The 16976-nt window shown below is 41.6% G+C and overlaps 1 protein-coding gene across 1 annotated transcript in view; it reads right to left on the bottom strand.

Moving 5' to 3' along the window:
• The window catches only part of ZNF541 (zinc finger protein 541), a 40889-nt gene that overhangs the window by 12464 nt on the left and 11449 nt on the right, over positions 1-16976 (bottom strand). Inside the window, exons 5-12 of the mRNA XM_077840709.1 lie at positions 16546-16705; positions 15319-15486; positions 13912-14248; positions 12533-12596; positions 7578-7720; positions 6964-7067; positions 4002-4077; positions 3360-3448 (exon numbers count right to left, since the gene is read on the bottom strand). Coding sequence (XP_077696835.1) covers positions 3360-3448; positions 4002-4077; positions 6964-7067; positions 7578-7720; positions 12533-12596; positions 13912-14248; positions 15319-15486; positions 16546-16705 — 1141 coding nt within the window. The remainder of the gene's footprint in view (positions 1-3359; positions 3449-4001; positions 4078-6963; positions 7068-7577; positions 7721-12532; positions 12597-13911; positions 14249-15318; positions 15487-16545; positions 16706-16976) is intronic.

Raw genomic sequence — 16976 nt, 5'->3', positions numbered from 1 at the left:
ACAGGGCAAGACACAACACAAGCAGTGTAGGGGTTTAAAGTCAAAGGCAAGTATTTGCCTTGGCTCTGCCTCTTCTTCTTGTTCCTAGGTCTTCTGGTGTTGAGTGGCAAGGCTTGAAGTTACCAGGAGTGATAGAGAGCTCAAAAGGGCTGGTGTTCCAGCTGGCACTGTTCTCAGTTCCCGAAGCTTGAGTCTGTGAAGAGAATGGCCTATTGGAGCCCTGCTGAGGGGTTACAGCAGGGAGGAGTTAATGTGGTTCCCAGTAGCCTGTATTGTCCAAGGGCTTCATAATATGCCTGTGTGTTGGTTTACAATACTGCACTGCCAGCTGCCCCAATAGTGACATGCGCTGCAGCAGGGCATTTTGGCTTTGTGTTGCCTCCAGGAGTTGCTTCTCTATCTCCCTGTCTTTTTCCATACTGGTTTTGTCCATGCCAATGAGATCCCTGGCAACTGCCATGCTGCCTTTGGCAACCACCATGCTGCCTTTGGCCACTGCAACAATCTCCCTGTCGAGCAGCTTGTCTGATTCTCTCTCCATCCTCAAATGCTGCCTCCACCTCTCCACTATTTTAAATGATGTGTGCGAATATTTCATCGTGAGTTTTCCGTTTTCTCTTCCACAGGTTAGCCAACTGCTCAGCTGTTGGTAAAAGGCCTTCTCCTTGAGGGTCTAGCCAGTGCATATGCCATGATTGTGGGAGTTCAAAAATTCACAAGCAATTACTGTTCATATTCTAGTGAGGCTGAGATAGCATTTTTCTTGTATGCATCTCTGGCTTTCCCTTTCTGAGATTCTTCCCAGTCTCAGGAGAACCTGGGCCATGGTAAGTGGTGTATGTAATGGAATTTTTGTCTGTGCAATATATGCTGTTTGACTGTGCCTTGGAGGCTGGCCAGGAGGAGAGAGGGAGCTGAGGTTAGGAATGATGTTCCCAGTCTGGCTTTGGAGTTCTGCTGTGCCTTGGTGTTGCTTATTTGGTGTTATAAGGGAGAGTGGGTCGAATCTGGGGGTGAACTGGATAGTAATATCCTCTACCTCCACTTTAGGCTGTCCCACCTCTGGATGACCCGAGGCAGGTGACTAGGAGGTAGAGAATGGACTTACTCAAAAAGACAAAGGACACACCAGTGAGATGCACAGTCAAGTTATTCACCAAGATGGTCCTCACCCAGAAGTGCTGCAGGAGCAAAAGGGAATCGCAAACTATACCAGGAATAACCATGCAGCTTTTTCTCATAATCTACAAACAACAACTGAGCCATTTCTCAGTCTTACATTTTGCTTTATCTCCCCTGTATGGGGAGACATGGTGAAAGTGCAGAGAAAACTTGATAGGGTTCTGCAATGATTGCCTGAAGCATTTGCTTTTACCAGTCTAGCTCTATGTAAGCCTGTGAAAAGCTGTTAAGAGTTTTGCTATCCTCACAGCAAAGCTTTTTTACTGTAAGAATGTGTGTTACAAGGCATTTATACCTCAGTAGGGAATTGTACTCTTTGTAGCTTTATGGGCATGCAATGTGCATCTCTACCTCATACAAAGTGAGAATGCTAACCAAACTGCTTTTCCTGTAATCACTGTCTCAATAAACTTTTGCAATTTGGACAAAAGAATGTTTTTTATTATTTGAATCTGCCGTGAGGTGCGTGGCGTGGAGGCTGAAGCTGCACCATGCTGTCAACCATCATTTTGAGCTGGAGATTGGGGTTGGGGGGGGCTTGCTGGTATGGACAGCTCAGGGATGGACACGTGCCTTCCACGGCATGGGCCTGAAAATAGTTGGTAGTTGGGGTTTCAGCATGAGATAAGAGATCAACTGCCCAGCCGGAGTCACCGCCATTTTGGTAAGGCATATGGGGGAGAGGAGAACAGATAGATGGGCCGATGGAGGGAGGCAAGGATCTGGAACTCACATCCACCTACAATGGCTGCAGCCATGAGGCACCCAGAACAGAAGCTGGCACAGCAGTGTAGCTTAACAATAATACATTAAAACTTCTATATTAAATTATTAATAATTTTAAAAAACCATACATGCAAGGTTCCCTCCATAGGATCAGCCTCCTCAGTCCTGGTCTGGGTTGCTGTCTGGGAAGTATGGTTGGTTGCAGCAAGGCATGATTCGGGCTTGCTTTCTATCTGGCTGGCATCAGGGTGTGAATCTTGAAGGGACCCTGGCTTTCCAGGGAGATCTCTTCACTGGCCTTCTCATGCTCATCTTCTGATGACTCCTGTTGATCTTGCCAGTTATCCTCGGAGAGGGGTGGGAGGGAGAAAGCAGGCAGCAGGATCCACAGACTGCATGGGTTGGGTGGTCATGTAGTTATGTAAAATCCTGTCCAGCTCCTCAAAAACTGGATAAGTTACATGTCCCCTGCCAGACTTTTTCCTTTATTGGACCAACTTTTGTTGGTGAGAGAGACAAGCTTTCGAGCTGACACAAAGCTCTTCTAAGCTTGTCTCTCTCACCAGCAGAAGTTGTTCAATAAAACATATTACCTCACTCACCTTATCTTTCTAATATCCTGGGATTAACATGGCTACAACACTGCATACAACAGATATCTTCCTGTCAACTCTCATTTTAGCATAGGTCCTCCTGACCAGTTTGCTCTTTATCTGGTACTTTTTGACATCATGGTCATGGCCCCTCGAGGACATCTGCCTAACAATGTCGACAAGATCTTTATTCTGGTGGCTGGCCATATGAGCTTCCTGCATTGATGCTTCTCCTCAGAGGGCGAAGAAGTGGGGTCTCAGTTCAGCTTGAAGCAACTGCTCGAGTCATGTTGTAAAGGTTCTGGAGCAGCTACTGTGATATACTCAAATCCAGGCGCAAAAGGACAAAATCTGGCACCTTCCAGGTTATAAACGGGAGGGAACATCTGACCAAACTGACCCCAGAGCTCGGGAGAGCACACAGGTAAACAGATAGGTCAATAATGGCCGCTTGTGTGGGATATATGTTGGAAGACTCCTAAAGCAGTCAATATATCAGAGGAATTCGAATTGCAGCAAAGTTATTTCACTTTGAAAAAGGACTTCAGAGTTCATGATAAACGTGTCAGTGTGATACGTTGTGTGTACACAAGGATTTTCAAACCAGATTAATTTGACTTAATCCAGTTTAAATTACCTGTCTAGACAATCCCTTAGCCTACTATCTTTGAACTCCCTCAGACAAACAAATTCCATCTATAACTCTTTTTTTCCCGTTTGCTTCTGATTCTTTTTGAGAAACATCAAAAACACTTCAAAAACATTTCAGCCTTGAGAAAGAGTCTACAAATAACTCCTTTAATTAATTCTCGAAGGAGCTTTAGCAATCTGAAAAAACCCTCTGCCTAGAGGACTTACCTTCTTCTGTATCAGGTAAAAATCCTTCTTATGTAGGCAAAAAGCCTTTTTAAACAACTGCTTCTCAACAGGCGTCCAAACATCTGAACCTAATGGTAATAAGATGCAAATTATTAGATCACATAGCATGCTTAATGGACCATCACACTTACAAAATTAAAACACTTGATTATTCATGTACACATTTTTCTCTCTCAGGGAAACAATTCAAATCTATTAAAAACAGTAATCAGTAATATGTTAGAAAAGTCTGAAAAACTCAAATTACTACTGGCACAGGAAATACCACATACTATAAAACATATGCACCATGGAAAAGAATACCACACAATAGCAAGCATCTGTCATTGCCATGTTTCAGCATACTTCTCCCATTGGGTGTCACTGCAGGGCAGTGCATGGTAAAGAGTCACGCTGTCACAAGGGAACCAGGGAGCTGAACATAAGAAAACAGTGTAAACAATATTAAAATTGACGAGGTGATCACACCGCAGGGCAAGAATCTTCTGTTTATATTTTTTAAAGTGCCTGTGTTTTTAAAAGAAGAAAATTAAAGGCAAAACACAGAGTTACCCAATTATTGCATGTCTATTAGCATCCCAGTTCACTGGTCCCGAACTACAGGTTTTGTTTTCAATTTACCTGCATAACGATAGTCAGCAAGAGGGTGGGATGGAGCTTTCTGAGGTCCTCTAAACAGCAGCTTCTCTAGGGCCTCCTGCAACAATTTAATCCAGAAAGTAATCAGAGCCCTCAAAAGAGAAGCAGGGAGGTAAACTCTGCTCTCAGCTATGCTGATGTAAATCCACTGACTTTAGTGATTCATGCCAGCATCACTGAGAGAAGAATTTGCTCCTGTTGGCAATGCTAATGTAATATAATGCTCTCTAGGGGTCTGATGCAAAGCCCACTGAAGTCCATGGGAGACTTTCCCTTGATTTCAATGGCTTTAGATCATGCCTCAAGTGTTTTAAGAAAAAATACATCTTGTGCAAACATCTTGTGCAGAAAAGTAGCAGTGTCCTGCCACATTAGGGGGGTTATTCGTCCTGTGGTTCAGTCATTTTGTGCCACCTATGCCAACGCATAGCAGTTACACTGCAACCATAAGACCACCCCCAGCCAGGGACACCCCAGGCTTATAAGTCTTCTCTGCCTGGCACTAAGACAGACTACTCCCCCGCAGGAATCCCTGGCATAGAAGTATCATGGGGCATCTGGGTCACACTGCAGGAAGGAGGGTGTGGCCAGAGTATTCCCATAAGAGCCACTGTACCTGGACTTGGGCCACAAATGAGTGCAAGCCCCAAGGCTACTCTAACCTGTGCGTTAGGTGAACCAGTAAGCCCCTGCAGGATGCACTGCCTTCCTTCTCAGTCTTTGCACTAGGCTCAGCACTGGCTCAGAGATGACTGAGCCCTAAACCAGTAGACTTTGGAGAGGTTTGCCATTGACTTCAATGGCAGCAGGACCAGATCCTAGTATGTTGGTTATCACAAGAGGAGGGACATGATAATATGTCTCTTAAAATATGTAAAAGGCTGTTATAAAGAAGATAGAGATCAAACATTCTCCATGTCCACTGAGGGCATGACAAGAAGTAATTGGCTTACTGTTTACAGCTAAACAGATTTAGGTTAGCTATTAGGAAAAACTTTTAACTATAAGGATAGTTAAACATTGGAACAGGTTATCAAGGGAGGTTGTTAAATCCCTGTCCTTGAAAGTTTTTAAGAACAGGTTAGATAAATACCTGCCAGGGACGGTCTAGGTATACTTAATCCTGCTTCAGCACAGGCAGATGGACTAGGTAGGTGACCTCTTGAGGTCTCTTCCAGCCCTACATTTCTATAATTTTATGTAATCATAAAAAAACGAGAGAAAATATGTTGCTGCAGATCAAACAAATAATCCAGCGCTCTTCATATGGCTTCCCTCACAGCTGGGCATTGAGGCACTGACCAAAAAAAAAAGGCTTTGATAGTTTAACTTACACTGTCAAAGAGAGATTGTAAAGACTGGGACTGTTTAAAGAGAGATTGTAAAGACTGGGACTGTTTACCTTGGAAAGGAGATGAATAAGAGGGAACATGATAAAAGTCTATAAAATAATAGATGGCATACAGAAGGTAGATCAGGAACTTCTGTTCTCTCTGTCTCACAACACAAGAAAAAAGGGAAAGTCAACTAAATTAAATAGTGGGAAATTCAAAACTGGTAAAAAGAAATACTTTTTCAAACATGAAATTAAACTGTGGAACTCGCTGCCACAGGAAGCTGTTGAGACCAAGAATTTAACAAGATTCAAAATGGAACTGGATATTTATATGGATAAAAGGAATGTCCAGAGTTATAAAAAAATGACAAAAATTTTGGAAGGGATATTAAACCTTGTTCTGCAGGTCTTAAACCAATCTCCGACTCTGAGAGACTGGGATGAGACCTATGTGGGAAGCAAATTATCCCACATCTTCTGACTGCAGCAGGATTCTTCCATCTTCCTCTAAAGCATCTGGTGCCAGCCACTGGAAGAGACAGCATACTGGACTATCTATCTTGGGTTTCATCTAGTCTGGTGATTCTTAATTTTCAGAATGGGAATTACATAATCTTTGTATTAAAATACATTTAAAACACTTTTAAAGTAACAAAATAATGTATAGCTAATTAATATACCAAAATTTTTAAAAATTTAAATCTTATGAACCAGTGCCAGACAGGCTTAAGTGTAATGATAACAAATATGTAGGGGATAAAACTGAGCGCAATTTTAGGTTAATTTGAAAATGGCATGGCAGAGGCTCCCAGCTACTAAAACTTGTATTCTCTATGCCCTTGAACTCTAAAAATGCAAGACTTGGCTTACAGATGTTCTTGAAATACGAAAACGGTAATGCTCTTTATATTTCAGTTTTACACTTGAGCAGTGTAGCTCAAACTCTGTGACACAGAAGGTCATATTGACAGCTTTCCAAGCATCTGAGTTTGGCATCTAATGTGCACAGAAATGTACATGGGGGTAAAAACTAAAATCTCTCTTCTCCCAATCATAATATCTACACTTAAGCTCATGTGTAAATTCATCCCTGTCCAGGAAAGCACATAAATACAATCCCATTGACTTCAATAGAGCTTAAATACAACCTTAAAGTTAAACACGTTCACGTGTTTTCTTTCAATAGGTATGCGTTCCTGAATCAGAAAGGAACAGAAATGACTTGTTAGTTGAACTGCAGTGAAAACTCAAAATAATATTCACTAAGCTACTAAAGTGCAATAGCAAATTTGGGGGGCTGATCCTGCATCCACCGAAGTCAATGGAAGGTGAACACTATTTCCAATGGAAACAGTGATAAATCTTTCTTGATGGCCTGTTACATATGGATGCACCACCAGGGGTGTTTAATAATTCTAAAATACAGAAATTCAGACAGTAACAATAGGATTTGGTAGGCTGCATTTAAATTTAGAGACACCGGGTCAAATTTTACTCTTAGTTACAAGTGGTGTAAGCCTGGACAAAATGGAATTACTTCAAATTCACACAAGTTGTAACTAAGAACAGAACTGGGCCAGTTATTACCTATGACTAAATAGCTCTTACCAGAATATTGCCTTGTGCTTCATGCAGACAATGCAGGGCTAGTTCTAGATTGGTCCCTCCCCCTGGCATCGCACTGGAGCAGGCCACATTTAGTAGTCCTGTTACTGCAACCACAATCAGAAAGCAGAGTCAAGTTCCATGATGGAGGTAGGAAAAGTGCATGAGAACATTACTTTAAGGAAAAAAGAACAATTGCGATACTCAAATGGGCCGCTAGTAAAACACAGAAAGAATGGCGAAATGTCTCATCTGTTTTAAACATGGCTGTCTCACTGATAAACCAGTTTGCTTAAGCAAAACATCTCCTCTTTCAAAGTCACTGTAGATGAATGGAGACTAATGGAGATGTTCATGACTATTTGTGATGAGGAGATGCCACTGGGAGCACAACAGCTGTCTAATTTGTTTACTGCTTCAGCTCTCCCAAAACTAAGCAAATCACTTCCCTGTAATGCAACTGTGTTGAGAAGGAGGTCAAGAAAATTAACATTTTCCACAGCACAATGCAGTTAATAAGGGAGAGAATTAAAAAAGAACACAAGGTTGCAATGACAGCAAAACAATTTCTAAACATAAAATCTTGGGATAGTCTTAGGATAAAATTTTTAAGACACCTCTGTCCTGTGTTTCCTGGTTGGTTGCAATGTCTCCCCAGGGTTTCCACACTAACGATGCTGCATGTTCATCATTTTCTAAAAATGCTCTATCCTGGAGGTTTGGTATCTCTGCCTGAAACCGGTTTCCAATGTTAATGTGTCTAAAATAAAAAGTGGGGGATGGGAGACAATGAATTGGGAACAAATACAACTCAATAAGTCAGCAGATACACACAAACACACACAGAGCAACACAGCATTTCAGAGGATTCAGATCAACAAGGTGCAGTGTGATAAATATGTCATTTATGCTGTGCACAAATGCATCTGCAAACCATAGCTAGTGCACCTTATCTGTTCCCAAGTAAACAGCAAGAGACAATGGGTATGTCTACAATGCCAGCAGGAGTGAGCTTCCCAGCCCAGGTCGACAGACTTGGGCTAGCAGCTTTTGTGCTAGCAGTCTACAAATCGCTGTGTAGACTGCTTGAGCTAGAGGGGGTTGGCTTCAGAGTCCCCTGTTCCAGCTCATTCCACAACTTCCAAGTGTTGTCTACACGCTTATTTTTTGAGCCCTAGCGTGAGCCCTGCTAGCCTGTCACTGTTGACCTGGACCAGGAAGCTTGCTTCTGCGGGCCGTCTATACCCAATAAAAGCCTGACGTACTGCTGCATTATTCCAGTTTCATGTCAATGTAATATCGTCTAAAGCAACGGCGTTACACCGGTGTAAAATTGGAGTAACCTAGCAGTGCATCAGGCCCTGAGCAACTACAAAATTAAAAGTAGGTCACTAACCCTGGCTTTCAGCTATTCAGTGGCTTATATGAAACTTAATTGATTACAACTGGGCAGGTACCCACATCACAAAAACTATTATCAGAACAGGTGATCTTGTTGGAAAACTCAGCATTGAGGCCAAGGAGTGAATGAGCCAAGGAGACTGAACACCTTATACCTACTGGGAGTACCTCTGCAGGCAAAGGTAAGTTGAAGCATATTGGCAGGACAGGGAAGGAAAGTCTGAACTGAGGTGCCCGCACCATCAATTGTCTGGGAAAGCCATAACTTCAGTTCTCCTGCTGCCAGTCTTGAAATTATGAGCTGGTATTTTATATATAAGAACAATACAGTTCAGAGCTGTAGATCATTCCCAGTGAGAGACATAGCGATGGGCTTAATATCTTCCCCTTGGCTGGATCAAAGAAGGCTTAGAACAGATGTGTAGTCTCAAGTGATGGCCCCATAATGAGCATTCGGTGTAACGTGTATGGTTCAAGTTTTCTGTGTGCCTAAACTACGTGTAAAACTCTTAGGACATCAAGATCTTTTTCACCAGTATTACTTTTATCCTCCTTAATTCTCAGTCAGCTCTGCCGACTTGTGGTTTTCACAGTTTCCCCTTATGCACTGCTCTAGGGTTTGCCTTTACAGTTCTTGCTCTTGTAAATGGCATGAAACTCTTCAATGGGTTGTCTTATTGCAGGATAATCCTGTTATAGATTATCTTGTTACTTCGTATATTTAACCCACATGGTGCAATCTTGTTAACAATGCCCCCTTCCGGATATGTTACCAGATCTTAGCTTTTCATTAGATGCCAAGCTACACAACACTGCTGTATTCACTGCAAACAGAATTAGTCGTCTTTGATCAATCTTACTTCATTATTCCACAACTACTGTAGCACTGTCACTGTTTGTCCACGTTATGCATTCAATGACAATCAGAGAAGACTCTGTCCTTCCTTAGCTAATCAGAGCCCAAACAAAAGGAATCTAATACGTATATAGTCCCTGTTCACCTTTTCTATTTTACAAGAACCACAATATGACTCACACTATTAAACTCACTCCATACTAAAATATTTAAAATTGCTAGCCAAGTATTTAAGTATCATCATCTGTCATCGCTGTTGACAAAAATACAGTTGACAGAATTATAGCTGTTAAGGATGGACATTTATATGGGTAACAAGAATACTCAGAGTTATAACAGTAAGGATTTTTTAAAAAGACAAGCGTTTCAGAAGCGCTGTAAGCCCTCCTGCTTCAGGACATAAGCCAATCTCTAACCAATGGAGGATCTGGAAAAATCTTTCCCTGGTGTCAGGTTATGCCATAACTACTTTCTGCATGGTTCTTACACCTTCCTCTGAAGCAGCTGGTATTGGTCATTCTCAAAGACAGACTAATAGACTAGGTGGACAACTGATCTGATCCAGTGTGACAATTCCTATGTTCCTAGATCTTAAAGATGGAAAAGACCTAACAGGTAACTTGTTCTACTTCCCCTACTATATACAGGTTTGAAATCTGACTGATTGCCTCTAGTACATTAGATTCCTTGTAAATCTGGCACTGCAAAAATGTTTAGATTCCACTATACAATCATCATTTTACAATCTGAATTAAAACCATGTATTAATCCACACAATCCAATCTCTCCCTCGTGAGGTAGGTATTAGTACCATTTTGTATATATCATGTGACAGGGAAGGCCAAATGGCTATAGGAGAGTAATTTTTTTTTAACCTAGAATGGGTTTAATGAGTTTTATTTTAGACAACCTACATGACAGGCAGATATATTAGCCCCAGGCTAAGTAGGTCCCTTTCCCTGGGTAAGGTAACAGGGAAGGTTCCAGAACAATCAGGAACCTTCTGGAGACAATTAAGACAGGCTGATTAGAACACCTGCAGCCAATCAAGAAGCTGCTAGAATCAATTAAGGAAGGCTAATCAGGGCACCTAGATTTTAAAAAGGAGCTCAATTCAGTTTATGGTGTGCGTGTGAGGAGCTGGGAGCAAAAGGCATTAGGAACTGAGAATGAGAACGCAGACTGTTGGAGGACTGAGGTGTACAAGCATTATCAGACACCAGGAGGAAGGTCCTATGGTGAGGATAAAGAAGGTGTTGGGAGGAGGCCATGGGGAAGTAGCCCAGGGAGTTGTAGCTGTCGCACAGCTGTTCCAGGAGGCACTCTAGACAGCTGCATTCCACAGGGCCCTGGGCTGGAACCTGGAGTAGAGGGCGGGCCCGGGTTCCCCCCAAATCCTCCCAACTCCTGGTCAGACACAGGAGGAGTCGACCTGGACTGTGGGTTCAGAAAAACGGCCAAGCTGAGGGCTGCCATGAAGCTCCAAGGCAAGCAAATTCACCAATAAGCGCAAGACCCACTAAGGCAGAGCAGGAACTTTGTCACAATCAGAAAACAAAGGGAGATAGATTAAGTGGGTTGTCCAAAGCCTCAGAGGGAATCATTGTCAGAAATATTATCAGAATTCAGAAGTCCCTGGTTGGCTCCTAGTCCTGTGCTCAGACCACACCTCTCCACCTGCCTCACATTCATTCACATGAATATACTACAAAGAACTGAGGCTTGCATCCCTTGATTAATCTTAGCAAATTAACCTCTTTGCTCTTAGATAATCATGGAGTTATCACAGGAATTAATGTGCCCCTACACAAATAATAAACCAGGCTCTCCCTCCTAAATTTCTGATCTGTAAAGTGAGAGGCAGAGGGTGAAATTAACAACAGATAACAAGAAAGGTGGCTACGACAGATGACAGAGCAGGATGTCTAAACAGCCTAAGAAAAAATGAAAAGGCAGAGCAATCTTTATTTATTATGCTAGCCTCATGCATAACCCAGTCCATGTTTAATGGGGATAGCACTGGATATTTTGTAGCAACTTCATTTTGGCCAGCATCTGACATTATCTGGCCAAAAATGCTATTAATCCAGCCAATGATGCAAGACAGTGAGAGAGTCAGCCAAATGACGGATTTGTGGGTGGGTGAAGGAGGAGGGAAGTGGATAATGTTATCTTAAAAGGCCTTTAAAACATTGTAGTTGCAATAGCCAAGATTCTCAGTCTCCTAAAATTGTATTTTCCCCACTATTAACATTTTCTGAGTTCCTTTATTAATGGGGAGTGTAGAAAAAAAGGGATGCATTAGATAGAATGACTTGACCAAACATCATGAGTAACACAGTCAAACTTTGTTTAAATTGATGCAGTAACACTCCGTATTTATACAGTTCCTTTGCTCCAAACATCGAGTGCTTTATAACCATTTAATTAAGGGTTACAACACAAATGTGAAAAAGCTATCTGTGTTACTATTCCTATTCAGGGATCAATAAACTGAGGCACAGAAAGAGGAAGTGAAATTTAAGCAAGGGTAAGAACAGCATGGTATAATAGTTAAACCACAAGAGCATACTTCCAAATGAGAATATTCTCTTTATTAGAATACTAATACTAACATAACTCATATGGCTGTTTTGAAGCTTTATTCATTCATGTTTGTAAAGCACTTTTCGATCCTTAGACGGAATGGTCTAGTGAAGTACAAAGTAGGGACCAATTCAGCATGGTTCTTAAGAATGTGCGTAACACTAAGCACATGAGTAGTTCCATTGAAGTCAATGGTCTGCTCATGTGCTTAAAGTTAAGCACGTGGTGAACTGGTGTCTGAACTTGATAGCAAATTAGTGTCTGAGTCAAGAACTGAACCCAGCAAACTACTCCTAGACCCTTCTTTAACCCCTGAACAGCACTCCATGCATTTAAGGCACTGCTTTCCATTCCATTCCATGTATTCATGAATTCCATTCTCTCTTGCCCCTGGCATTGTGCTGCCCGCTGACATTTCAGAGTCAAAAGAACAACTTTGTGTCTATGGAATTACAGAAAACCCATAGCCCCATATGCTAATATTTTGCCTATGACTAGCTTGTACGGTGGGATCTGTCTTGCATTCAAACTTTCTCACTCCTTCCCTCAGACCAATGGTCCAGCTGGTCCAGTTATCCCATCTTCTGCAGTAGCCACTGAAGGATACTGTAGAGGGAAGGAAATAGCTCTATTCTCATAATGAAGTGTCCAGTCACTTGTTTAAAGCTACAATATTGACTAATGGAGAAGCATGACATTTTTTATTATTATTATTATGCCCCAACTTACGGCTTTATGCTGATTTTGGTGTTATCTTTCACAAGACAGAATCCAAAGTCTCCATCCATTCTGCCTAAAAAAATATAAATACATTGAAGATAAATGTACTCACAAGACCCTTCCCCTTGGCCTTACTTGCCATGCTCATCTAAAATCTCTCTGCAACTACTTTTGCAGATATTTAATTCTTGGAACTCCCACTGACTTCAGTGGAACTACTCACATGACTATGTCTTTCAAGAAGAGGCCCTCAATATGGAACATCCTCACACAATTTTTTAGTTTTGGTTTTTTTGACCACTCATCACAAGCTGTCATCCCACAGGCATAACAGGTCTTTATTTTGGAATCATAAACAAAATCTAAATACCATACAATATTAAATATAATACATCTCTACCCCAATATAACGCAACCCGATATAACAAGGGTTTGCATACAACGCAGTAAAGCAGCGCTCTGGGGGGCGGGGCTGCTTTAATAATGGAAACGCTCGAGGCCAAAGCAAGTTCGATATAACATGCTTTCACCTATAGCGGTAAGATTTTTTGGCTCCCGAGGACAGCGTTATATCCCAGTAGAGGTGTATTTGGAGCCAAATTCTGGTAGGTGTATTCCTCCTTTCAGAAACCAGCAGCCAGTACAAGAAGCACAAACCGGAAGATGTCTGCTCCTATTCTCCCTGGCTGTCTGTGACAGGAGTTGCAAACTCTTGGGCAGCACTACGTTGGGTGTTGGACTAGATGACCTCCTGAGGTCCCTTCCAACCCTGATATTCTATGATTCTATGTACACCCCTAACTCAGCAATGGCCCCTAAATATAACTCAACCACAGATTATACATGCTTTTAGCAGGAATAATCAGACCTTGGAGGAGGGAGAGCTGTGCACGGGGCTGCAGTGTTGGAAAACACAGGTGTATACTGATGCATATTTTACACTGTTTTGGAGTAAAGCTGTATATAACACTGTTCTAGGATTGGTAGAATTTGCCCCCAGGAATGGGAACATATATAATGACTGAATTTTGATGCCTCTATACTAATATTTGTACATTTTGGTGTAACTGTCAAATGCTTTTAACGCTTAGACCAACACAACAGAAAAGTAGTGCAAGAAAATTAGTTGAGCAGTTTTCATTCTTAACTTACATTGTTGGACATATAGGTCCAGATTTTCCATTGATCTTTACATTGTGTCATTGACACCAGTGCAAAAGTGTGGGCCTTTCTAATGTAGTACCAATTAAGCCCATTTTGCATTGTAGTAAATATCTGCACAAAGGTCAGGGCAACAGACAATCTGGGCCCATACAACTAATGATAGCAAACTGGATTTCTTTCTATTATTATTATTAGCTGAATGTGAACACTGTGGTTTTTGTTACCTAGAATGGTACTGTACAACTTGTTGGGACCAGCATTAGTAGAGGAAGAACAAAGAGTGTTGAAATAAAGCCCTGATCCCTCCCGTATTGGGCTGAGCATAGGAGGCGGGGTATATGGAGAGTTTTGGAATAAGTCTCTCAGGAGGTGGTCAACCATGTAGACAGGTGATCGAAGATTACTCTCATGGCATCCTCCCATCATGGCTGGCTGCATCTCAGCACATAAGGGAGGTGGAGGTGGGATAAAGAGCGATTTGGGACGAGTCTGTCTCTTCCTCTTTTTTTGGGGCAAACTTTTCCTGAGGTCCTTCTCATCCTGGCTTTCCTTTTCATTAACCTGAGGAGACATTTCATTTGGAATTTTAATTGACCACAGGAACAAGTGTAACAAGTGTGAGTCTCTGGCATTTAAGGTGTGTGGCATATGACCAACATGAAGCACTTAAAATCCTTTAACAGAGGAGGAAACTTGAAATTACATGGGACTCATGTCGTTTGCATGTTTGGGTTTTTCTAGCATCTCACTTTGGTGATTCATCATTTTTGGGACTAATAATTAATAGCAAACATCAAGATTTAGAGCAGAGTTAAAGAAAGGACCCTCTTCTGCAGCCCTTACTCATGCAAGTAGTCCCGTTTAAGTCAACGGAAGTATTCACATGAGAAAGGAATGAAAACTAGAGCTCTATGTAAGTTTCCTTGTAATCATGTAGAGTTGAGTTATTGCGAATCCTTCCTAAAGAGTTCAGATATACTCTAATTTGCTTTAAACCAAATGATTATCCTACACAATAATCAAATTCACCAACTCGTGCTGATAGCAAAGTAAGTCTGTGAAATTCCTTCCTAATAATTTTTCTAGGAAAGCCTATTTGCTAACTTCTTAGCTAAAATATTCACTTGCTACTGGTGACAAAGAATTACCAGAGAAGACAATTACTAGCAAGAAACATAGAACAAATTACTTTTTTTCAAATCTAACAAATTAAATAAACTCAGTTCAATGTTGCCTCAACTCTGTAATTCTAAATATTTATTTTTTCCACAAAACCAAAAGCCAAATACAAGGCTTGCATCATAATTCAGACATTTCTCACAATCTTCAAATGTTATGCAACTCAAAGTGGTTTACTGCATTAAAATATTTATATATTTCCAATTGATTAATCTCACAGGTCCATATGAACCCCTCACATTGCAGTGAAATTCACTGCTGTATAGAAAGCCACCACTGAAATGCCACTTAAGTTTTATTTTAAGGGTTTAAGTAGAACCTAAGTGGTGCATAGGCTTTTTGCTAACCATCTGAGCAGGGAGGGATTTCACATACTGGTGCACAATTGCTCACAGAAGTTGTCCCATTAAAGTCAATGTATACCATGTAGAAGAACACAAATCACAACCCACTTTGTTCCTGGTCTGTTGGTTCATAGCTGTCACAGGTACAGAGACTGGGATCACAAGAGGTGCCACTGTTACATCTTCTAAAGGTTTCTTAATTTCTGATGGAGTGTTTCCATCTCCTATTGGCTTGAGTGACAATTTCTGAGGGTTTAAGTTTTCTGCATTGTACACCTTAACACAAAAAATTCTAATAAATAATAATAATAACAGGCATATCTCATAGCATCTTTTCATCTGAGGATCTCAAAGTGCTTTGCAAACAATTCTCACAATATCCTTCTGCATTAGAGCACTATTATTATCACTATTTTATATATGGAAAAAATGAAGACCCAATGATTTAAATGACTTTCTCCAAAGTAACATAACAAGTTAGTGACAGAGCCAGGAACAGAACCCATAAGTCACAGTCCCTTATTCTAACCATTATGCCACACTCCACGCCAAACTTGGCTCTCAAACCCTAAGACTGTGCTACCACAGTAGCATAGGCACTGACTTCTGCTCCCGTTGGTGGGTGCTTGACCCCCCTCTATGCCCGGCCCTGGCCCCGCCCCCACTCCAACCCTTCCATGAGGCCCTGCCCCATCCCAACCCTGCCCTGCCCCAACTCCACCCCCTCCCTGCCCCTATTCTAACTCCTTCCCCAAATCCCCAACCCAGCCCCACCTCTTCCCTGCCTCCTCTCCTGAGTGCGCCACATTCCTGCTCCTTCCCCTCCCTCCCAGCACGCCACCAAACAGCTGTAGGCGGAGGAGCAGGGACACGGCACACTCAGGTGGGGAAGGTGGGGATGCGGGAGCAGCTTGGCTGCCAGTGGGTGCAGAGCACCCATTAATTTTTCCCCGTGGTGCTCCAGCCCAGGAGTATCCACAGAGTCGACCCCTATGCACAGTAGACGCACTTAAAAAATTCTATCTTATAAAAAGAAAGTGACCATTTTCAATGATATTCCCTGTCTATATAGTAGAAAATTTTGTGGGAAATAGCACTCTTTTGAAACATTACAATTGTTTAAGAATGCCTACTGAACAATAACCACTTGAAGGGTGTCTGATAGTTCCAGAATTCTAGATTCTATCCTATTATTCTTAATTTTCAATACAAAGGTTAAGGTGCTTCACGGTATTTTTATCCCCATAGGCCAGGAACAGGTTTTAAAGAATCCTTGTGGCTTTAATTCATTCTCCCATTAACTAACAAGCACTGAGGGATTCAATTTCCCTTTACCTGCTGTTCCATTTTCCCTGGTGGTGAATGCCATTGTTCACTTTGGAAACACATATGGCTGTTTAAACCTTTCTCAGTAAAGAACAGCTGATTGCAGGTCTTGCAAACGAAACCACTTGCATATTCGTTCCCATCTGCAGGAACACCACTGGTGTTATTACTAAGCGTGAAAAGCAAGGTAAAAGGATGGAAAATTAACATTATGAAGCTGAACTACTCTTTGCAATTTAGTCTCTATCAACATTAGGTGCATGCTTGCATTCCCGTCTTTAGTTCTCATTTTATGTCTAGCTAGAAAAGAAGTCTCTACAGTTCATTTATCAGCAAACTATGTTAACCAGAGAAAAATCCCCACTGGGACATAAATCATCCATGTTAGAAAGATAGTTTTAAACAGAAGATGCAATGAAATGCCCTCTTGGGTATTTACA

This window comes from Eretmochelys imbricata, chromosome 23 (assembly GCF_965152235.1).
Source record: "Eretmochelys imbricata isolate rEreImb1 chromosome 23, rEreImb1.hap1, whole genome shotgun sequence".
Classification (NCBI taxonomy): Eukaryota; Metazoa; Chordata; order Testudines; family Cheloniidae; genus Eretmochelys; species Eretmochelys imbricata.
Note: the sequence above shows the minus strand (reverse complement) of the source record. Positions and strands in the feature narration are given on the sequence as shown.